The sequence below is a fragment of the Hyperolius riggenbachi genome, chromosome 11 (genome assembly GCF_040937935.1).
Source record: "Hyperolius riggenbachi isolate aHypRig1 chromosome 11, aHypRig1.pri, whole genome shotgun sequence".
NCBI classification, from domain to species: domain Eukaryota; kingdom Metazoa; phylum Chordata; class Amphibia; order Anura; family Hyperoliidae; genus Hyperolius; species Hyperolius riggenbachi.
Window position 1 is genome coordinate 57721863 of NC_090656.1, and position 25298 is coordinate 57747160.

A 25298-nucleotide genomic window follows, 5' to 3' on the forward strand; every position below is an offset into this window, starting at 1 on the left:
TGAATCACAATCACTGTATGAGAAAGTAGTATTCACAAAAAATAATGTAAACTACGCTCGGTAGGTATTCGTTCTGATTATGTTGTTTATCCAAATTGTTTGTTTAAAATACCACAAAAGTTGTTAATCATTCAGACATGTCATTAATTTTGCACAGAAGTTCCGGTGCATTGTGGGGATTTTTGCAGGTGGTGTCATATATAGTCACACGGCCATGGTTGGGCACTAGATGTTGGGAGGAGGAGCTGAAGGCCACACCGAGCAGAGTGTAGGAGAGAAGGCAAACCTCCTGAATGGCTCAATCTTGACACAAACCAAATTCATTCAAACATTGAATAAACGGCGACGGGCGTAGCGTGGTGAAATTGAATTTGGTATTTTTTCATTTCGACGTCCATCTTTTTGTTTTGTGAATTACAACAATAAAAATTTCTACATAACAAAAAAAAAAAAATATTTGTTTACCAAATAAAAAATGATATCAAATGAGGTAAAGGTGTTCAGATTTTTTTTTTCCAAGGAAACTGCCTTTGTGAATGCACACAGTCGGTATTCTTTGATTTTTATGCTAAATATCAAACGCTTTTAACCAGTGGCATAACTACAGTTTACAGGGCCTCCCAGCGAAACTTTGTTGGGGCCCTCCAATGCTCACACCTCTTCCCTTGGTGCCCTTCACAGTCTCGGGGGCCCATCTCTCAGGGGTCCTAAAACAAGTGTGGCAATCATGATCTTCACACCCATAAAAAGTGTAGCCACACAAACACCTGATCCAAAGTATAGTGCCCCTTTATCGGAGGAAGCGAAGGTTAGTAGTAGTAGTAGTTAGATGTTGGGGGTCCCCACAGCTCTGGGCCCTCCTGCGATCCCAGGTGCTGCTCCCCTCTAGTTACACCCTTGCTTGTAACGTTTCCGTATGTGGTAAAGCTTTGTGTAGTCAGCCCAGAGAAGGTTCAGTATAAAAAGCTTTCTGACGTCCTTGAAATGCAGCTGACTGACCTGCAGGGTATTTTGTTCTCAGAGCTGGAGTTACAGCTAATGTTCCACGCAAGGTAAGCTTCTGCACTCTGTACGCCCTACAAATCCAGTTTAAGTTGCTTTCCGCTCCAAGCTAGAGCTGAGACAATGTACAGCAAATGGCTGGATAAGTGAAAGAAAGTCTCTGAGGTGTTTTTGAATGCTGTTTGGACACGATGGAGCCTCTGTAGCCATGATATGGTAAAGTTGCTGAGGATTTGTGGAAAAGAGACTTAAAGGAGAAACAATACTTCTGTGTACATAAAACATCGTCAAAGCCCTTGAGGAAAATCCATCAATGAACATTCTTGTAATGTGACTTAAGAGGATTAATCTGTCAAGGTGGATGACATTATTCACATTGCCTGCAATAGGATGGCCACAGACGAGAACAGGCAATGTGGCCAGAAGTATGCAGACACAAGAACACCACACACCTGTATGCGCTCACTGGACAATTCATTTCACAACCAATTTGTTAAACGTTGTCCATGTCAAAGCTATACATCACTGCACTCTTCAATATGGCCCAATTCCAGAGAGCAGGACACTGCCATTTATTACATGATATACAGTGGAATCCATTTATAGTAAACTTCAAGGGACATGGCCAAATAGTTCATTGTATCAGAATTGGTCATGCAATGTATATTAATATAGGCGCATGGTCACGACCTGGGGACTGAATTTACTAAAGCCATAAAGCCAGAGGCTTACTACATCAGAGTTTACAATAACCAGACTCTACTGTAATAATATTTTTTTCAAAACACAGTGAAGATGCAGAAAACCACACTGAGAATGCAAAGCAGACTTCACATGGTCACTGTTGCCTTGTGTTAGACATCGAGGGGTGTTTAGGATTAGTCTATAGCTCGATGTGTTGGGTTTTCCATGTAGGGTTCGGCATATGGGTGGGGGGTGTTATGCATCATTGTGTGTGTGTGGGGGGGGGGGGGGGGAGACTGGCTGGGATTAGGCATAAGCAAGGGGGTTGGTTAGGGCATTGGTGGGGACAGGTTCAGCTAGGGTTAGGCATCAAAGGGAGGAGGGTTTCAGTTAGGGTTAGGCATTGACAGGGAGGTGGATAGGGTTCAGTTAGGGTTAGGCATCAGTAGAGGGCTCTGTGTGAGAGCAGGGTGAAGTTTAGCAATAGTAAATTATAGTTAAAATTTACAGATATTTTAATATAGGAATCACCACTGCACAATAACAGAATATAAGTAATTTTATCAATATTCTACTAGCGGTTATCTGTGCTGCCCAAATTTCCTCGGAGCCCATTTTGCTTGTATGCTTCTCTGGGCTATCAAAATTTTACAAAAAAAGTTCTGGCTGAACTTCCAGATTAACTCTCTAGAATGTAGCCAACACTGAAGTCTCAGCTCTAGGAATGATGTCTGTTTTAGCACAATAATGGAGATCAGAAGGAACATTCTACAAAAAAAATGTTTTTTCTTTTAACTTACAAACTCACGAAGGACTTTGTTAATAAAATTACTGGTGAAATACACACAGAGTACAAACATTATGAATATGACCAGAGACCAGAACACAGACTGTGACTTGTCTAGCGAGTACATCATCTTACCATCGCACTTTGTTCCACGTCTGGGTGGCCCCGAGAGGTGATCCGGCAACCATGGGCACTTGGATGGGATTAGGTTGTTTGTGCATGATCATGTCCAGTTTCTCTTCTAGGGACTTACATGTGGCCTCCAGAACCTGCAGCTTGGACTCAATGCTGTCCAGCCTTAGGCAGATGGTTTGGTTGATGGAGAATAGGAAAGACTGCAAAGGAAATACAAGAATTGATATTAAATGACATGGTCTGCTGAAATACTAATGCCTACTTTGTTATATCTGCACCGTACTAACATATGTACCTTAAATTATGCACAATCTAACACATCAGTGCATGCATCAAAGAAACATAAAATAAACGGGACGGGAGGGTAGGAGGCGCCCTTGGAGGTACTTTTGATCAGGCTTCCAACTCAATGGATAAATGTATGTGTAAAGTACAGACCAATTCATGGGCAAAGGTTGATATCAATATACACTCTAATAGTGGAAGTACCAGTATTACTCAGTTATTAATTCAAAGATATAGAATGATCCTACCTTAATAAGTAGTCACTTCCATACGGTTTGGTGTAAAACTAAAATTTATTGTAGCACTTTAAAATGACAACGCGTTTCACGGTTAAAACCGCTTCATCAGGTCGTATATCGTGCCTTGAAGGGTAAAAGAGAGAAGACAGGGCGCTGAGACAATTCAAGGCACGATATACGACCTGATGAAGCGGTTTTAACCGCGAAACGCGTTGTCATTTTAAAGTGCTACAATAAATTTTAGTTTTATACCAAACCGTATGGAAGTGACTACTTATTAAGGTAGGATCATTCCACATCTTTGAATTAATAACTGAGTAATACTGGTACTTCCACTATTAGAGTTTATATTGATATCAACCTTTGCCCATGAATTAGTCTGTATTTTACACATAAATTTATCCATTGAGTTGGAAGCCTGATCAAAAGTACCTCCAAGGGCGCCTCCTACCCTCCCGTGTTGTTTACTCCCCCTGGGATCAGGGGTCACCACCTTGGCAGGTGGCATCTTTTTGAAGGAGCTGCGACCATCGACACTACCTCACAAGGCCGAGTGGGGACGGTACTTCTCCACACGCGACATATACTGGTTGCCTCATGTGCAACCTAGCTTTGTGAGTATATACGATGTTTTCCTACTAACGAAAGAAACCGTTCGTGAGATACTACACTAGATTGGGCTCCCGGTGTTTTCCCGTCCCTCTTTTATTCCTCCAGCACACACATAAAATAAACGGGGGCTGGAAGTAAAAGACACTTAAAGGGGAACTTCAGTCTAAACAAACATACTGTTATTAAGTTACATTAGTTATGTTAAGTAGAATAGATAGGTAGTATAATCTTTTACCCACCCTGTTGTAGCCACCCTGGCGTTCTATTTCCCCAGGATTTCCGTGCAAAAAGTGGTTCAATTAATTTCCAATAATTTTCAACCAATTTTTTTTGCAATCATTTTTTTTATATTGAATTCAATACAGGTTATTGTATTGAATTCAATAAAAAAAAAAGTGTTTGCTGCGAGATTTTGATGATGCTGTGTGACATTGGTGCCATCAACGCCGATCGACGGGGGACATGTGATCGCCAAGGGAGAAGCAAAATCCGCCAAGGGACATGGAAGAAGGCACTGGAGAAGCTATCAGAGGTACGCGGCGAGGGATCAGCATGCCAATGGTGAGTATAAGACCCAGATGTATAGCCAGATGTATTAGCCAGATGTGCAGCCAGGTGTAGTTAGCTAGATGTTTTGCCAGGTATATAGGGAGCAAGATGTTTGCTGGTGTATAGGAGACAGATGTGCAGCCAGGTGTATAGGAGACAGATGTGCAGCCAGGTCTAGGGAGTCATATGTATAGGGAGCTAGGTTTGCGGGTGCCTCTGCCCCCCCCCAACCCCATTGCCCCCGATGCCCCCTAACTGTGGCCGGGTGTCCCTTCTGTGGGGGGGGGCTCCCCTTCTGTGCTGGCTGGTAGTGGCCGGCGGGGATCCCCTCTGTGGGGGGGGGGAATCCCCATACTGTGCGTGTGGGTGGCCCTTCTGTGTGTGCATTGGGGGGGGGGGGCAGGTATCATCCTTCTATGGGGGCTAGTCGTGGTGGGTCGGGGACACCCCCTTCTGTGGTGGGTGGGAGGTGGGGGTCCCCATCTATGCGGGCTGTGGGTGGCCTCTCCCTCCTCTTCCCCCATCCCTCCCTCTCTGTCCTCCATGCCCCCCCTCTCACCCCTGATCCTGTGTCCCCCCCACTACACACAGCATACAGAACTAGCATCCAGCCACCCTGGGAATCCCTGTGCAGCCGGCGGGGCAGAGAATGTGTGGGGCTGTGCAGGGATTCCCCTTCTTTGCCGGCGGGTGGCTGGTGCGGGGATCCTCTCTGTGCGGGGGGCCGGGGATCCCCGTACTGTGCATGCGGGGTGACCCTTTTGTGTGTGCGGGGGGGCGGGTATCCCCTTCTATGGGGCTGGTCTTGGCCGGTCGGGGACACCCCCTTCTGTGGTGGGGGGAAGGTGGGTGTCCCCATCTATGTGGGCTGTGGGTGGCCTCTCCCTCCTCTTCCCCATCCCTCCCTCTCTGTCCCCCGTGTCCCCCCCCCCCCCGATCCCGTGTCTCCCCCCTGTAAGAAGCCCTGATCTACTCACCTGAGGGCTTTCTCCTGCGGCGGCCACGATGGACACCCTCCTCCTCCATCGCGAAGTCTCGTGTTCTCTGTAATTACAGTACGCAGCTTGGTGACGTCACCAAGCCGCGTACTGTAATTACACAGACCGGGACTTCGGCGATGGAGGAGGAGGGTGTCCATCGGGGCCGCCGCAGGAGAAAGCCCTCAGGTGAGTAGATCAGGGCTTCTTACAGGGGGGAGACACGGGATCGGGGGGGGGGGGGGACACGGGGGACAGAGAGGGAGGGATGGGGAAGAGGAGGGAGAGGCCACCCACAGCCCACATAGATGGGGACACCCACCTTCCCCCCACCACAGAAGGGGGTGTCCCCGACCGGCCAAGACCAGCCCCATAGAAGGGGATACCCGCCCCCCCGCACACACAAAAGGGTCACCCCGCATGCACAGTACAGGGATCCCCGACCCCCACAGAGAGGATCCCCGCACCAGCCACCCGCCGGTGCTCCAACACTTTATCCTACACGTCGAACTAACCTACATCCCATAGACTTTTACTATCCCTTCCCCTCCCCCAACCCTAACCCTAATCCTCCTGGTATACGTTTGACAGTGGATGTAGGCAAATTCGACGTGTAGGTTATCACGTCGGAACACCGGCAAAGAAGGGGAATCCCTGCACAGCCCCACACATTCTCTGCCCCGCCGGCTGCACAGGGATTCCCAGGGTGGCTGGATGCTAGTTCTGTATGCTGTGGGTAGCACAGATCGCTACCCACAGCGTGCTGGCAGGCATCCAGCCATCCTGGGGAATCCCTCTGATGAGGGAAAAGTGCAGCCGGCGGGGAAGAGAAACAAGAAATCTCCCTGGCGGTATTGACGAGCTCAGCTCGTCAATACCGCTTTCAGCAAGTTTTTCCTGGACGAGCTGAGCTCGTCAATACCGCCAGGGTGGTTAAAAGAGCAGGCAAATGTTTGTGATTCATGGGGGCTGCCATCTTTGTCATGGGGCAGCCTTCTTTTTGGTTGAAAGGAGGTGACAGGGAGCAGGAGAAACAGTTCAAACTGTCCAGTGTCCTGATAACCCCTCCCAGCTGCACACACTAGGCTTCAAATGTCAAATTCAAAATGTAAAAAAAAAAAAAAAAAAAATTGCACCAAAACAGCAGAACGGGAACAACAATATCAGAAATCCCATCATACTTTGCACAGCATAAGGGGAAAACTGCTTGAAAAACAGGAAACAAAGACCGAGAGCCGTATCTAGTGTAGTATGTTACGCCAATATGGAAAAAAGTAATTTGAATGAGAATATACTCACAAGTGTGGGTCACCACGCAGGCGACCACTGTAATGACAGGTGGGGAGAATTATCTACCTGACCCCACTCAGGCATAAAAAGTCGCTCTCTATAGTAAGAAGATGGGGATACACCCCTCCACCTGGGGTGGACAAGATATGCAGAGTAAAAAATAGAGGCGCCAAAATAGGATAAAATAAATTAAAAACCGTTTAAAATGAGGGGGTGGGTGGAACCACTACCCTCAAAAGTGACCAGGCTAAATACAAGCCGCAATAACAAACAGATATTTATTGGTCTCCAGAAATAATGCAACGCGTTTCACGGGCACACATCCCGCTTCATCAGGCAATCTGAGGTAGGAGAACACAGTTGTGGGTCAATTATGAGCTTGAGCGCCCAGAGGCGCTCAAGCTCATAATTGACCCACAACTGTGTTCTCCTACCTCAGATTGCCTGATGAAGCGGGATGTGTGCCCGTGAAACGCGTTGCATTATTTCTGGAGACCAATAAATATCTGTTTGTTATTGCGGCTTGTATTTAGCCTAGTCACTTTTGAGGGTAGTGGTTCCACCCACCCCCTCATTTTAAACGGTTTTTAATTTATTTTATCCTATTTTGGCGCCTCTATTTTTTACTCTGCATAAGGGGAAAACTGCCCGGGCAGTTTTCTTCTGTGCAGCTAAAAATGAGGCTTGTATAAGAGAAACAAAGTTCTGATGCTGTGAAACTGTTAAAGAAACACCAGGCCTTTTCAGTGCTGCTGAGTCGATTTTTAGTCTGGAGATTCACTTTAAAGAGACTCTGTAACAACATTTTCAGCCTTATTTCTTCTATCCTATAAGTTCCTATACCTGTTCTAATGTGGTCTGGCTTACTGCAGCCTTTTACTAGGTGCACTGTCTCTGTATTATAGCTAATCTTCTTTCCTTTGTCAAGCCTTGTCAGCCCAGAGAGGAATGTGCTGTGATAGGGCGAAGTTATGCATACTTCCCCCACGCCCCCTGCAGGCTCTTTGTGTGTGCTGTGTGTATAAGTCACAGCCAGCGTCTCTGCTCTCAGCCAGTGTGTCTGTGACCTTGTAAACAGCTGTGAGTGCAGAAATATCAGTTCAAAGCCCAGACAAGCAGCCAGGGCAACAAGTGGGAGAAATATTACAGCAGTAAAATCAGGTTTGAGAGGAACCTCTGCAAATGGCCACCTGCTCTGATGATGTATGTCCTGTTTGGCAGCCATCTTCATTGTTTACAAAAACAATGAATAAAACAGTGATTTTATTACCAAGAAAGCAGCAGGAGCAGCTAAAATGTCACAGAGGGGACTAGGAGAAGACTACAAACAGGCTGGTACTTTAATTTATGTAAGATTTTCACAGTACAGATTCTCTTTTAAGCCATGTACGCACATACAAGGACTATCGCCTGGCAGTTACATGGCTCAGTTTAGTACAGTTATCTCTGGAAGTCAAGAGTCTGAATTTTATTCTGATTTAAATGGTCACATGACTGCCACAGCGGAGATGGCAGATAAGCTAATTTGAAAGCACAGGATGTTAATAATATGTGTGCTTTCATGGAAGCAGGAAGTAGAAACAGTGCAGATTTATTGCAGGATTTCTATCAGCTGTAACAAAGAAATGATTTTTCTGTAAAGGTTATTATGCTATTGCTTATTAAAGCAGAGAGGAAGTGGAGTTCAGGTCCACTTTAAGAAGCAATGACAATCCCTGGAGAACAATGAGGTGCACATTTTACATATAGAAAAAAGCCCTGCTTTACAACAGGCATTAAATAGGCCTTTTATGTTAGAGGATTGTCTTTTCTTAGTTTTTAATTAGCAGCTGCATTGAAGCCCTTCTTTGTTTTTCCCACTTTGTCTGTAACTTCCACCCTACATCCTTTGTCTGTAACTTCCACCCTATGCTGATAGGAGTAGTAAATTACTATCAAACAGGTTGAAAGGGAGAAAGGAAAGGTTGGCGAGAGGCAATCAGACGGCTGAATAGGTTTGTACTGCATCGAGAGGTACAGTACTAGGACTGTGGCCTGATGATTCTTGATCAGATCACGATTGGGTGGTTAAGGGTGATGGATCATTACGTCCTGAGCCATTTCCAGTTTGTTAGTGGCCGATCACGTCAATTGAAGCCACTATCAACCTATATGGCTAGATTTAGGTTATCAGTCATGCTTATCTAGAGGGACCTTTTGTAAATGAACTTCCAAAAGACAAGAGCAGACAAAGGAGACAGCCCAGTCAGAGGGGTTAAAGTGGACCTCTGCTGTAAATGCCAAAGTGAAAGAGCCAGAATGACATCTACTATTACCGTTCCCCTTCTTTTTTACTCAGGGCAGCAACACCTGACTACTTCATTAAGCAGCAAGAAAGCATTGTGGCATTTTTGGAATGCAACATACTGTGGCTGACACTGCTTCTCCCTTCGCCTCTCCTTTCTGTGATAGGCTGGCTCAGTGGCACAGGTAGAAGCAGAGTACCTCAATGTGATAGGCTGGCTCAGTGGCACAGGTAGAAGCAGAGTACCTCAGTGGCTTAGGTGGAAGTAAATTACCCCTCAGGTCACACTATGATGCTCCTCCCACCCACAGATAACACACAATCTCTTAGCAGCATTTGTCAACGTAGAAAACTGCCATGGCAGTTATTCAGAAAGTGACCATGGCTAACCAACAAAACTTGGATTTTATTGCACAAGTGTAAGTTTTAGACATTTTTCTCTTCTGCTGCCTGTACTAATTGTGTGGGTTTTATTTTTACACTAGAGTTCCACTTTAATCTCCAGTTCGTGTCTCTGACTAGCTCTGTTGAGGTAACATTTACACAGAAATGAGGGTAAGATAGCACACAGTCCTATACAAACTCCATACACACTTTTAGGATCTAAAGAAAGTAATATGTAATAATAACATGGTCGAATATTTGCAGCTTGGCCAGACTGCAAGCTTAATGGTCTAATTTCTGTTATTGGAATCTAAAAAAAAGGGTGAGAAGATCGTGCCCCTTGGCTCATACGCAATTTACCTTTTCTCCAAAGATTTCTCCTCGGTGAGATTTTTAAACTGGTCAATAAAATGCCTTTTAGGGCACCATAAAGCAAGAAAATAATCATAATTTTCAGGGCTGTGGAGTAGGTACAAAAATCCTCTGACTCCTCAGATTAAAATTCCACCGACTCAGACTCCTCTAATTCGCATATTACAATCTTGTTGATTAAAAGTATGTAACATAAAATTCATCTCTTAACTGCCAACGGTTAGGAGTTTTAAAAGACAACCGAACTGAGAGGCTGCCATATTTATTCCCTTTTAAAAAATACTAGTTACCTGGCTATCCAGCTGATCTTCTGCCTCTAATACTTTTAGTCATAGACTTAGTCCTCGTTCACATCATACGCGCTTCTGTGCGCATTTGGAAGCACATATGACGTGGCAACATGGAACAACAGCAGAAGGGTATAGACAGCCCTTTTGCTGTTCCCATCAAATGCACTATGATGCGCTTGCACAGTGCTGCATGTATTCTGCCCGCAAGTGCAGAGCTGACCCATTCACTGTCAATGGATGTGATCAGCAGTGCAGCAGGTAGCAGCGCAGATGGCGTGCAATCGTACGCATTGCATTCCAATCGCACAGCTATCTACGCTGCATAGATGTGTACGAGGCCTAAAACTAGTCCTTGGTAAGAGTACTTGTAGAAGGTACAGACAGGAACAAAGAACATCTATCAGACTCTAGGCAATGTGACTGAGGGTACATGTAAGGGTGATGTGCAGGTATTCCGCTGGGGAATGAGGGGATTCTTCCTCCATTACACATTCTTCATGTACAGTCTGAACATCGATCAGGCCCTAGGCAATGTAACTGTGGGTACATGTAGGAGTGATGTGCAGGTACTCCACCAGGGAATGAGGGGATTCTTCCTCCATTACACATTCTTCATGTACAATCTGAACCAGATTTCTTGGTGATAGACAACACCTCTGTGTTCAATGTGCACAACATTCTCAGTGGATTCCCTGTAGCTCTGTGAAGAGTGCATATGCAGAGAATAGTACTACTGGGTAACTTTAAAGTAAACCTGAGACAGATGAAAGTTTTATACATACCTAGGGCTTCCTCCAGCCCCCTTCAGCCTAATCAGTCCCTCGCTGTCCTCCTCCGCCACCTGGATATTCTGCTATGAGTCCAGGTACTTGAGCCAGTCAGGCATAGTGCGCATGCACACACTCCGCCACCAGGAGCGTACTACACCTGTGCAGCACTATTGCGCAGGTGCAGAACGCTCCTGGCTGTGGCAGCGGCATGCGGCCGGACAGCGCTGACTGGTTGAATTACCGGGATTCATAGCAGAAGATCCAGGTGGTGGAGGTGGACAGCGAGGGACCCAGGAAGTGGTGTGGAGTGCAGCGAGCGAATGAACGCGGGGTGTCCATAGCGGCTGTGCACGCGGCAGCCGTCCTGCGGTCAATACTCTCTATCGAAGGAGCCCACCAGTGGCCACCGATGTGGGGAAGAGCCTGCTAAAAAACTCAAGCTGGATTTTAAATGCAGAAATTTGCAAGTGCAATAAATTTTAACGTTTTATAAGTGGAAACAGTGTCACACTATCTGGAGTTTTTATTTGGAGGTAACAACTGATAAGTGTATCTGAGAGCAAGCTAAAGACTGCAGTGTCGGGGGGACCCACAATTAGAGATCGCAGTGGTCGGGGGTGACCCCGGAATAACCCCAGTGCCTAACTAAGACCAAATTGGTGGTCTTAGTAAAGAGTGAGTCCCTTTCCATATTTGGGTGTGGTGAAGGTGTAGAAAGCCAGAAGATATACAAAGTGGAATGAAAATTACATGCTGTTTAAACTAAGACTGTACTAGAGGACTTGTACCCTAGAATCACAGGACTGTGTTGCGCTATACTTACCTATTATATAACTCAGTCAGGCATGGAATTACCGCTCTAAACTGCGGATATCGGCCCCGAGGCAGATTTGGGATTACCGTTAAGGAGTTTTGAAGCGGTCTGAAACTCAGCATTTCTACTTTGCTCTAAAAGATGCTCGGCTGACCCATTCACTTTCAGTGAATGGGATCAGCCACGCAACGCATACAAACGCAGATGGAGTGCGTTCCTACGCGTTCCGTTCTGAACGCACCTGCCATCTGCATTTGATGATGTGAACGTGGCCTTACATCCTGAAAGCTACTATCACAGAAAAAAATTGTAACAGAACATCATTTGTCCTGCTATGGAATAGCTATTCAGTTTAAAATTCACATCCAGACTGGAGATGAAAGTATCTTTGTTTACATTCCAATGTTGTTACATTTATGTGTAACAACTGAAACCACTCCCTGAGAAGCTCTCTGTGCTTCAAGCACACACACAGATCAGAACAGCTCACTAGAATATTTTAAAATTTAATAAAAATCAGCTGGAATAAAATGCAAAGGCAGCTTTCAGGGCAGATAAACTACACTTTTGAAACTTGTAATTTGTAAACAGACAATATTACTCATACACAAAAGCAAATATGATAGTTGTACGAGTAATATAGAGTAGGAAAACACATTTTGATTGAATGTTATGCCAGAGTTTCAGACCACTTTAACCAGAGATAAGCAAGCTTCTACTGCTCTCTGCAGTGAAAGTAAAGGTTTCTACACACAGTGAATGCTTTTAAATGTTCTTTTATGTAACTAAGAGTAGTTAATGGCATTTTAGTTTTGGGAGTATAAGCCCACTTTATAATAACTTTCCTGGAGTCTCAATGACAGCATATGAACGGGCTTGGTTTCGCCTATAAACCATTACTATGCTGGAATTGATGCTCCAGGAAAGGAAAATGTTATTGTTAAAGCGGATCCGAGATGAAAAACTAACTAGAACAAGTAACTTGTCTATATATCTTATCTAAAGTTTAGTTTACACAGCAAATCTAGCCGCAAACAGCTTTAACAGAATATTATTATGTCTTCCTGTGATACAATGACAGCAGCCATGTTGTTTGTAAACATTACACAGAGGCAGGCTTATCGGCATCTTGAGCAAAAAAACCTAATCCCTCCTCCACTCTGCCTCTGAAATCTCTGGCTAGTAATACCTCCCCCTCCTCCTGCCCAGACTGAGCTCCCATGAGCCCTTGCTACTGTCTGAAAGTGCCTTGACTCTCTGAAAACCTGTGGGCACAGGCTTGTTCAGTTTATAGGGAATTAGAGTATAAAAACAAAAACAAAAAAGTATTTAGCTTGAGGAATGCCCTATAAACAATAGTAAAGGAACACTATTATGCAATGAGTAAAAGTTCATATCGAATCCACTTTAGGCTGCTTTCACAGTGGGACGTTACAGGCGCACGTTAGAGCAGCCTGTAATGCAGCCTAACTCACAGTAATGAAAAAAATCAATGGGCTGTTCACAGTGCCCACATTGCGTTACAGTGTAACACTGGACATTCAAAGAAAGTGCAGCATGCTGTGTGTTATAGGTGGTTTTAGCTGTGTTAGACTGTTTGCACATGCTCAGTAAGGGGAGAGTCGCTATTGTTCCTAGCCACATGGCTAATTAATATTCACTGCACTGCAGTGTTGTCCAGATCATGAACAATTCGGATCTTTGATCCGGATCTTTTTCGTGAGTCGAATCTTCCAGATCATCTCAATGAACGGTTCGGTTCACAGTGGATGTCTGGAAGAAACAGGAACTGCAGCTTCTGTGCACAAGCAAAATATTCCTGCTGCATCTCTCCCTTCCCCATTAGCACCCTCAATGTGCCCTCATTCTCCTGCACCTCTCATTCTGCTGCACCCCTGCTTCCTGATTTCCTAGTAAAATGATTCAAAGATTCGGTTCAAAGATCCAGATCTTTTCAATAATCCGATTCGAATCATCAGAATCATTGAAAAGATCCGGACTTCCCAGGATAGCACCAAGAGCCTCATAACGCGGCTCAATCTAACGCCCAACTTCAACACCACCATGTGTTAGGGGCACGTTATGCGACCTTAACGTCCCCTAAAACGCAACGGCTTGGTGTGAAAGAGGCCTTAAGTATTAACATTCTGGTTTTCAGCACTTTGCCAAAGAGTACCAAAAAGTAGTCTAACATCTTTTCAGCAGTGTTTTAACGTGAGCTCCCTGTGAACTTAGCTGGGGGTTTCTTCCTTGCTATTTATGTGATTGGAGATGGCCTTCTACGATTCAAAATAACTGATGGATTCTGCCTACGAGATTCTGTAAGTACAATCACAGAGCTTTCATGTAAGAAGAGAGGAGTTCCCTTTCCCTGACCTTTATTACAGCATTATATTTACAACACAGGAACTGAAAGCTTAAGTGTCCTGACTTGGACTATTTATATACTAAAAGCAAATTATGCGTCCTGTGGTGCCTTAAAAATCAAAATCTATATCACAAAACTTGCTGCACAATCCAGATGTCCAATTTTTCAGAAATATATCCAGCTACAAGATTAAGTTGGGCCGTAATTTACCTTCATTCTTTTACGGACTCGCTGACAGCGGAATAGCGGTAAAGGCAGGATTTTAATCTCTACCCTTGAGTAGAAATGATTTGCATTAAGATACTATTAAGAGAATTAATTCTTAGGAATGCCAACTTTGCCATCTAGTGGCTAAAAGAGGGAATGGCAAACAAACTTTTTTTTTTTTTAAAGTTCACACTAACATAGCACGGTATTTATAGAAGGCCTTCCTCCGACGTTGAACCTTGATTTCCTGTATACCCATTTTCAGAAACTTTTCCTGCATTAGGTAGTGCAGATGATGCACAAATTCCTTCACAGCTATGTATACACATTTTTACTCTGCCTTACCAGGGGCTCAATACTCAAAGACCTATTTAGTAAAAATTTAATTACCTTGTTCAGTAAAAAATGTTTTCTTTGAGCATTTACTAAGATTTTCACACTCGTGACAACAGTTCTGTGAATTATCAAACAACTTTAGGCTTTATTCAGAATGGGAGGTTGCGGAGCTGCATTATCAACCGTTATAACGCAGCTTACCGCACTGCAATGCTAATCCTATGGGACGTTCACAGTGCGACATTAGCGTTGCATTGTAACGTGTAGCGTTATGGTAATGTACTGCTTGCAGTGCGTTACCTCTAAACACACACGTTCCCGGGTACAGGAAAGCATACTATTCATTGCCTGTATGCTTTACTGTACCTACTGTATGCAACGGTAACAAAGCGTTAATGTGCGTTACCACCTTTTTGCGTTGCTTTGTAATACTGCTTTGTGACTTTAACGTCACATTACAATGCAACATCCTACTGTGAATGAGGCCTCATGACAGTTTACAAACCTTTTTACCTCATGCGGTATTTCATTTAGTATTTGATGGATTAATACAGTGCAGGGAAAATGGAGGCCAGGTCTGATACAGATAGCATTTTATTTTATTTTATTGTACTCGCAAGTAAAGAGCAAGTGTAAACTGCATAAATTTTTTGTCAGAGCAAAACCATTAGCATCTTCTTAAACATTTTTGAAAAATCTTCAGGAACACCCGGTTTGTGGCATAGATTTTGATAATTCCCTGCTATGCAGTGACGCCGTTTCAGATGCTCTCAACGATCTAGGGATGCTGTAGGCTTCTCACTCTGATGTCACAGCGACAGCAGAGTTCCGTATACCAGCTCCTGATCCCGTGATTACTCTGAGTCAATCACAGAAATCAAAGGCTAAAACAGGGAAAGGATGCTGAAATCCTACTAATATAATAAATGGGAAAGTTCGGATGTTTGGATGTTTGTTACTCAATCATGCAAAAATGGCTGAACGGATTTGAATGAAATTTGGCACACACATAGTACATTACCTAGAATAAAGTATAGGATACTTTTTATTCCCATAACTAAACAGGGGGCGGAGGCAAATACACATTTCACTTGAAAATGTAAACTGCAGCCATTCTTACACTGTTAATGGCAGGGTTCTCAAACTTTGCACAGTTGGTCATTGGGTGACTGGGATTAATATTCAGGAAAGTGGGTGGAGCCTACAAAAGCCAATCAGAATTCACCTATTGATTTTCAAGGGGAATATTTACTTTGCTGCCATTCTTGGACTGTTAATGACACAAGCCTCAAACCTGGTACAGTTGATCTTTGGGTGACTGGGGTTCAATTTCAGAAAGGGGTGGAGCCACAAACAGCCAATTAGATTTGCTTCATTCCAGTGCAAATTATTGATGCCAACACTGCAAAACTCACAAACTTGGTAATTGAGTAATTTATTAATTGTGTGAGAGGGTTAGAAAAGTGGGCACAGCCAACACCAGCCAAATACATAAGCGGGCAATGTGGGTTCATAAGTGGGCAGAGACAAATACAAAATTTTACTGGGAAAATGTAAACAGCAGCCATTCTTACACTGTTAATGGTAGGGTTCTCAAACTTTGCAGAGTTGGTTACTGGGTGACTGGGATTAATATTCAGAAAAGTGGGTGGAGCCTACAAAAGCCAATCAAAAATCACCTATTGATTTTTCAGGGGAATATTTTATTGCTGCCATTCTTGCACTGTTAATGGCACAAGTCTCAAACCTGGTACAGCTGATCATTGGGTGACTGGGGTTTAAATTTATAAAAGGGGTGGAGCCACAAAAAGCCAATCTGATTTTTTTTTCATTTTAATGCAGGCTATTGATGCAAAAAAAAGACCACAAAGCTCACAAACTTGGTCATTAAGTAATTGATTAATTGTGTTAGGGTTAGGAAAAGTGGACGCAGCCAACACCAGCCAAATACATAATCGGGCAATGCCGGGTCATCAGTAGGTGGAGACAAATACAAATTTCACTGAGAAAATGTAAACTGCAGCAATTCTTACACTGTTAATGGTAGGGTTCTCAAACTTTGCACAATTGCCCACTGGGTGACTGGGATTAATATTCAGAAAAGTGGGTGGAGCCTACAAAAGCCAATCAAAATTCACCTATTGATTTTCAAGGGGAATATGTAATTGCTATCATACTTGCACTGTTAATGGCACAAGCCTTAAACCTAGGACAGTTGATCATTGCGTGACTGGGGTTCACAGTTCAAATTCAGAAAAAGGGGGTGGAGCCACAAACAGCCAATCAGATTTGTTTAATCTCAATGCAAAATATTGATGCCAAAGACCGCAACGCTCACAAACTTGGTCATTGAGTAATTGTGGGTTAGGGTTAGAAAAAGTAGGCGGAGCCAACACCAGCCAAATACATACCCGAACAATGTCAGGAAATCAGTGGGTGGAGAAAAGTACAAATTTCATTGTGAAAATGTAAACTGCAGCCATTCTAATGCTGGGAATACACGTTTCGTTTTTGCCTTCGTTTTAGCCTTCGATTCGTTCGGTAAACGAATCGAGTGTTGAAAACGTATGTGAAAATAGTCATAATCTCATTATAGTTTCGATTAATAGACCCCAAAAACGAACGACTAGTGATCGAACATGTTTGATATTATCTCTCTTTATCCATCTAATCAAGCCATTGGTAGGCTTGATGGCTGTTCAGATCGATTATATATTCGTTTATGCCGTCCGTCCCTGTACTACGTTTCGTTTCTTTGCAGCCTTCAATCATTGGAAAAACGAAACCATCAGAATCGAAAAAAAAAAAAACGAAACCGTGGGTGGTGATATTAACCGTACGGTCGATTATTTCGGGATCGAAAAGGACAAAAGGCACAATCGAAATGAAGGTTTAAACGAAGGCAAAAACGAAACGTGTATTCCCAGCATTACACTGTTAATGGTAGGGTTCTCAAACTTTGCACAGTTGGTCACTGGGTGACTAAGATTAATATTCAGAAGAGTGGGTGGAGCCAACAAAAGCCAATCAAAATTCACCTATTGATTTTTAAGGGCAATATTTAATTGCTGCCATTCTTGCACTGTTAATGGCACAAGCCTCTTGCATTGTTAATCACCTGTACCTGATACAGTTAGCCATTGGGTGATTGAGGTTCAAATTTAGAAAAGGGGTGGAGCCACATCCAATCAGATTTATTTTATTTCAATGCAAATTATTGATGTCAAAGACCGCAAAGCTCACAAACTTGGTCATTAAGTAATTGAGTAATTGTGTGTTAGGGTTAGGAAAAGTGGGCGGAGCCAACACCAGCCAAATACATACCCGGGCAACGCCGGGCGTCCAGCTAGTATAATAAATGGGAAAGTTTGGATGTTTGGAGGTTTAGATGTTAGGATGTTTGTTACTCGATTACGCAAAAATGGCTGAACGGATTTGAATGAAATTTGGCACACACATAGAACATTACCTGGAATAAAGTATAGGATACTTTTTATTCCCATAACCAAAAAGGGGGCAGAGACAAATACAAATTTCACTGGAAAATGTAAACTGCAGCCATTCTTACACTGTTAATGGCAGGGTTCTCAAAGGAGTGGCTGCCAGCGGCGATTAGTTGGAATCTACGTTCTGTCAGAGCTGCACAGCCACCAGCAGGACGTAGATTCCAACTACACCGGTCCAGAAAAGGTTAAAAACGGCTGCTACCTGCATTTTAGTGGTTTTGGCTTTGTGTTTACATTCAGCGTAATTAAAGTGAACCTAGATACCTACTTATGTAGAGGGAAGGCTCTGCATACCAAAGAGCTATCTTGGCCCTCTCTAGGTCCCGTTGTTCCAGTACCATTCCCCATTGAAGTGATTAACCTCCTAAGTGGTAATCACATGTTCAGCTCGGGGTGGAAAAAACAAGCCAGAAGCAATATCCCTGAACTCGTAGTAGCCGCCGGCAGGTCTGTGCAGAGCAATGCGCGCAGCAGGCGTTTTAACTCACCACCCGGGGGACCCCGACGTCGGCCGCCGCTCTTTTTCCTCTCCTCCAAGGCTCTGCTTCCTCTGGTGAGATTGCAATTTCACTATAGGGTTACAGTGACACCCGGTGGAGGGAGGGGGGGAAAACTGCAGCACCGGATCCCAGGGAGGTGAATACAGAAAGAATTCAGGCATCCGAGTATTTCCAAAGACTAGCAGATCTGTAACGCACACATGCAAGTCTGGGTTCTGCGCATGCAAAGTAAGGGATGAAGCGGTCTTCTGAAGCACTCAGGGACGCAAGTACATCCAACGCCACAGCTGGTTGTGTAAATTCAACAGGGAAAGCAGTGGAACAACAGGACGGATAGATACCCTGGAAGTCTCTATGGTATCCGGAACCTTCCCTATACATAGGTGAATATCTAACCTGATGTGAGTTTCCTCGCTTCAAAGTTCACTTTAAATGGGATCTGCGAACACACTACAAAAATGCATAGAATTGTAAAGGGAAAAAAAAACTCATGCATTTGCATTATGAAGTGGAAAACAGCCCTTATAGAAACTGCCACATGGGACACAAGCCGAGCGCTGTAATAACAGCGCAGGAGATTTGGGTGTAGCCAGCGCCACCATATACCGTAATAGGAATTACGGCTATAGCGGCGCTCAGTGAGTAACTTCGGTGCCGTCAGAAGATGGAGCTGAAGTTACTTTTAAAACACTGTAATTCTGCCTCCAGCAACAGCTGGAAGTCAAATTACATAATTCCCCACTACCCAAGTGAACCTAAACAGGGAATAGTAATTAACACCACCGGCCATACCGGCTGTATCCTGTGCCCAAGTCTCCCGCCGGCCAATTCATATGTATGGTCACAGCCTGCTGTCAATTACTGGATCAGAACATACATTGGAATTAAGCTATGATGGTACCTAAAAAAAACTCATGACTTCCAATGTAAACTCATAATGGTTGCAACGTAAAACAAAAATATTTTCATAAACTTGAGCAACACGGATCTGTTTTCAGCAATTATTTTAACAAAAACTAAATATCACTGTAAAGAAGAATCTCAACCCAAAAGTACCCTTTGCTTTAACAGATTTGTCACATAGGGCTGCAGAGGTAGCGACCACACCAGGGACCCTGGACCAGAGGGGCCCATTAGGAGCCCTCCTTCAACTGCTTTATTAGCTCTTTATAGGTGCTAAGCTGTCAATTATCACCTCAACATGTGCTGTGATTAGTTGTAACCATTAATAGACTGTTCTCCTCCCCAGCTTACACCTCTCTGACACTGCAGCTGTCCCCTCCCCTGCTCACAACACCTCTCTGACAATGCAGCTGTCCCCTCCCCTGCTCACAACACCTCTCTGACAATGCAGCTGTCCCCTCCCCTACGTACACCTCTCTGACACTGCAATTGTCCCCTTCCCTGCTTACACCTCTCTGACACTGCAGCTTTCCCCTCCCCTGCTCACAACACCTCTCTGACACTGCAGCTGTCCCCTCCCCTACATACACCTCTCTGACACTGCAGTTGTCCCCTCCCCTGCTTACACCTCTCTGACACTGCAGCTGTCCCCCTCCCCTGCTCACAACACCTCTCTGACACTGCAACTGTCCCCTCACCTACATACACCTCTCTGACACTGCAGTTGTCCCCTCCCCTGCTTACACCTCTCTGACACTGCAGCTGTCCCCTTCCCTGCTTACACACCTCTGACACTGCAATTGTCCTTGACAGATTTGTTGCTCCATATCACTTGTTACGAGTTCTTGAGGGGACCCAATGTAAAACTCGCACTGGGGTCCAGAGCTCCAAAGCTACGCTACTGCTAAGAAGTATTTTTTAATTTCACTTTACAGCCTTGTGTGAATTTCCATAGCTCACTAGAGCGGACACTGCACGTTTATGCAAGCATGGAATCTGTACTCTATGCAATATAAAATTGCAGATAAACTTTCCATCTTGTTGCACAAGTTATTAGCTGCCAGGAGGAGGAGCTTGATACCCAGTTCCAAAACCCAAGAATGGGTTCGCACAGCCCTTTAAAGTTCAATGACTTTTATTAATACAAAAGAGTCACAGATGCTGTAAAGCCAAAAGTTCTTTCGAAGACACACAGATCTTCTTCATCAGTGTAACAACATATAATATTTTGTTATGGAGATGACTTGTTTGTCTACAAAACAGCTGTCTGAATTACAGCATTTTTTGCATTAATAAAAGTCATTGTGTTGATCCACTATCAGACTTTGGATTGCTAAGGAGGTGGTACCCCACCCCAGGGTGATCGAACTCCACCCAGCTAAAGTGCTGTGCAGACCCTACTACATACTGACCCTTTGGTACCCAGTTTCAACACCTGGACTACTCAATTGCCTAGCAACAAACTTGGATGGTCCCATATCGCTATGTCTGCTAGGAACTCTGTGTAATAACTACCGTGTCTCCCCGAAAATAAGACACTGTCTTATATTAATTTTCCCCCTAAAAGATGTGCTAGGGCTTATTTTCAGGGAGGGCTTATAATTATGAGGGGTGACACTACTGTATGTGCTCCCTCTTGTAGAATGTGCCCCCCATGTAGCCAGATGTGCCACCCCCCTGGTAGTCAGATGTGTCCCTCCCACCCCCCCCCCCCCCCCCCCGGTAGTCAGATGTGCCCCCCGTGTAGTCAGCGGCAGCCCCCAGCATCCTCTACAAAGTGGCGAGTGGAGCCCAAAGTCCCCCATTTGCTCCCGCCCTCCCTATGCAGAGTGGCGAGCGGAGTGCAACCTATAAAGCAAACAAGAAACTCACCGGGTTCCGAGGGGCCATCGTTAACACCTCTCTTCAGCAGCGCGCTGCTTCCTCTCCTTGACAACAGCTCTTGTCATGTGATGCACGCACGTCCAGGCGCATCATGTGACACGCCGGGACGTGCGTGCATCACATGACAAGAGCCGTTGTCAAGGAGAGGAAGCCGCGCGCTGCTGAAGAGAATTGTTAATGCTGGCCCCTGGAACCCGGTGAGTTTCTTGTTTGCTTTATAGGTTGCGCTCCGCTCGCCACTCTGCATAGGGAGGGCGGGAGCAAATGGGGCACTTTGGGCGGCCAACTAGGCCTTATATTCCGGGGATGGCTTATATTTAAAGCTTGCTTGAAATATAAGCTAGGTCTTATTTTTGGAGTAGGTACTATTTTCGGGGAAAGACGGTATGCTTACAAAGCAAGCTAACATATTGTCGGCTATTAATGCCTTAATTTTATGCAGCTAAACTGAAGAGACTGCATTTTTCTCAGCATCCTAAAAAACATTCAATGTGACTGTTGTAACTACTCACATCCAACAATCATCCATGAGCCCTGATTAACTGTGTGAAAATCAGCGCTGGCAGGAAAGCACTTAACTCCCTATAAAGTTTAATGCCACAGGCGTGACTTGGAAACAGACAGCCAATTCTCTTATCTTCAGCATAGATTTACACCTCTGGCCATGTCTTGGGTCTAAACCAACAGAGTCATCATATACGGAACATTTCACAGGATATTGGCATCACACAACAAGCCAAACACATAAATTGAGAATGTGAAAACCTTTATGGATGGGTCCTGACAGTTGATTTCTATCCGCTGACGTTTGAGTGACGGCGCCATGTCGTCTTCTGTCACCTCATGATTTTCTAACAGAACTGGAAAATAAAACACAAAAAAATAACCATGTTAAATGCTAAGTCAGGCGATGTAATGCATTGGATGGCAAAGCCACCCGGACTGTCCACTCTGTGACCCTTTGTTCTGTGGCTGTGAGGACAGAAAGGATCGTAAAGGAGGACACTGATTGGGTGGAGGAATGGCACACGCTATACAGATTCTTTTGGTTCTATGTAAGCCGGCTCTTCTGCTGGCTGCAGAAGACCAATGAGTAAACAATTTGTAAAACCTAGAAAGAACAAATACTTAGCTTGGATCTGCATAAGATCCAAGTGTCTAATACTTCCCCCAAGCGAGTGCACAGTTGGTTCGCAGCCAGTAAACGGCAAGCAGAGGCCATCGGTCAGTAGACAGGAGTATAACATGACTGCATCTGTGCTAATTAAAAATGTTATCAGCTGGCAGAGAGCAGGTGGAGAGGGGCAATAAAGTGGACCTGAACTCAAAACTCCTCTCTGCTCTAAAAGATATACAAAAGCATAACGTTTAAACAAAAAACATGTATTTGTTACAGCTGATACAAATCCTAAAATAAATTTGCACAGTTTCTAGTTCCTGATTCATGGAAGCAGACCTATTATTTACAGCCTGTGCTTTCATATGGGCTTATCTGCCATAGGCAGTCATGTGACACAGGGGAGGATCAAATTACAACTTGTGATTAGACACAAATGAGGGGGAATTAAACAGACTAAACTCTCTAAATACATTCAGAGTGCATTTCTCCAAGCTTTCCTTGCACCTGTCCGGTGCAAGGGTTCAACTCCACTTTAACATGGAGCATCTGAAAAGTCTCATCTACACGCGTAGATGAGGCTGCGATCCGGCGGCTCGATTAGCCGCCGGATCGCCTCTTCCGCGTACCCGCGCGTGCCCGCCGCGTCCCCGCTCGCCGCGCCGCATTCGATACCCCGCTCGTCCCCGCCGGCGCCGCGTATCTTACGCTCGATTCCCTGCCATCGTCCCCTCGCGGGGAGCGAGCAAGGAATCGGCGGAAGCAAGATCCCGTCCTGTTGGATTTTATCAATCGAGCCGCATCAGCGGCTCGATTGATAAGGAGCATCGCGGCCGCATCTACGTGTGTAGATGCGGCTAAAGACACAGGTCCTTACCACACAAGAGATTTTTTTCTTCCTATCTACACAATATATTTCCAGCACCAAACACATGAAAAAGTACTAAGACGTAAAGTGAGATCCAGATTTACAAATGACGCGAGTTACAATGTCTCATCCACACAAACAAAATGTTCTCCATGTGCAATATATACATTACTTTATAACTAATTTTTGTTGTTACTTGCTACAGTATTATATAAATTGTTTCAAGCAGTTTAAAACAAAATGAAAGCACAATAAAAAAAACTAAATAACATTGTTTAACCACTTGAAGATCGCCGTGGTAACCCCCCTAAATCCCATGCTCATTTTTGCATTGCTGGGCTGTGCAGGCTTTTCAGCCTTCTGCACAGCCCAGCTTAGATGCCCAGAGATCGGACTCACTTCCTTTTTTTGTCCCTAAGGGGACATGCCGCTGGAGGGGTCCGATCGCTGCAGGCTTTGTTTATTTTTTTTTCTCTCCCTCCCCTTCCCTCCTCTCTTCCGTCACAAGAATTGGAACAGGACGGCGATCCGTCCTGTTCCGCCTCTTATCAGCCTATGAGAGGAGGGCGCTCCCGATCGCCGATCTGTACAGCGCTGCGGCCCACGGCAGCGCTGTACGCTTGTAAACAAAGGGCATTTCTTTCCCCTTACATTGACGCCAATTGGCGTTAGGTGGTCCTGGGGCTGCCGCCGCGGTCACGCCCATTGGCGTAAGGCGGTCGTAAAGTAGTTAAGCTATACTGTATGCCCAAATCCCGAGTGGTCAGAAAGTAAATCCTTAATCCATGTTTTACCATGTTTAGCACATGACATGACTTACAAACTAATTCAACTTACAAACTTCCAGAACATAACCTGTTTGTAAGTAGGGGACTGCCTGTAGTTAAAGTAAATCTGTAATTTGTAAAAAGAAAAAAAAAGTTAGATACCTCAGTAGGGGGAACCTTCTGGATCCTCCAAAGGTTTCCCCAAGTACTCCTCCCAACCACTAATCAAGCACTGGGACGCCGTGGACATTCACGGCTGTGCTCCCTCTCCTTAGGTGTTTGATTTTTGACCCGAGGTTTACCTCAGGCTCTCTTTGAAGGGCTTCCAAGGCGATGACAACAGTCTAGGTTTACTCACCTGGGGCATCTCTCAGCCCCTACCAGCCGTTGTAGTCCCTCGCCCCAGGACTGGTCCTCCTCGGTGTCTGGCTGGCCGATCGGCCCATGTGTCCACATCATCTGGCGCATTCTGAGCCTGCGCAGTAGATATGTGCAGGCACAGTACGCACCAGATAACGTGGACCCGCGGGCACGAATGCCCGCACAGGCGCAGAAGAGCCAACCTGCCAGTGGGTCACCGGTGGCAAGGGGGACACCAAGGAAGACCGGGGCTGCGGCGAGGGACTGAAACGGCTGCTAGAGGCTGGAAGAAGCCCCAAGTGAGTAAAAATAGATTGTTTGTGTTGCTTCAGAAGTCTTTTAACCCCTTTAGTGCTCCCAACAAAAAAATTTTTTTTAGGATTTTCATAAATTGTAATAAATAATTATTTTGTCCATAAAGGTCATCATGCTTTATCTACAAACAAAGTAGGTAGATTTGGTCTCACGTGTAGTATAAAAATACAAATGCTTTATTTATTCAAACATGGGGAAGATAAAACAGGGATAAAAATAAAAGGAAGGAATGTTGCGGAGTCATAAACAGCATTGTTCATGGCCGGCCATACAATCAGCACACATCACTCACACCAATCATACCATCATTTCCCTCTCTATGGGTCTCAGCGCTGAGATTTGTTAGAAAAAATAATAGTAGTAAAAGGCTGGAAGCAAGTCCATAAATCCTCATATAGTGTTCTATTATATTAATGTCCATGCACATAATCATAGAGCAAAATCGTGTTTCATGCTGATAATCATCGCCAGAAGATATGCGAAGCACATATGTTGTAATGGTTTCAGCAAGCTTTGAGATCAATACATAGCCATGCATATACAACGAGTCATGCTAGTCCAACTTCTTCAAGCGTCAACAAGCGACATATAAACGTGCATAGCAAGACATTAATGGGTGGATCTCACCGGCTTCAGTGTAGACTTCCACAGCGCTGTTTGAGACATTCCTGGGCTGAGTAGGTATGTGGATAG

The 25298-nt window shown here is 44.6% G+C and overlaps 1 protein-coding gene across 4 annotated transcripts in view; it reads right to left on the reverse strand.

The window, feature by feature from the left end:
* BANP (BTG3 associated nuclear protein) overlaps positions 1–25298 on the reverse strand; it is an 873745-nt gene that overhangs the window by 622144 nt on the left and 226303 nt on the right. For all 4 annotated transcript variants that reach the window (XM_068260652.1, XM_068260650.1, XM_068260649.1 and 1 more), the window contains 2 exons: positions 21944–22038; positions 2609–2808 (listed from right to left, as the gene is read on the reverse strand). In XM_068260652.1, coding sequence (XP_068116753.1) covers positions 2609–2808; positions 21944–22038 — 295 coding nt within the window. The remainder of the gene's footprint in view (positions 1–2608; positions 2809–21943; positions 22039–25298) is intronic.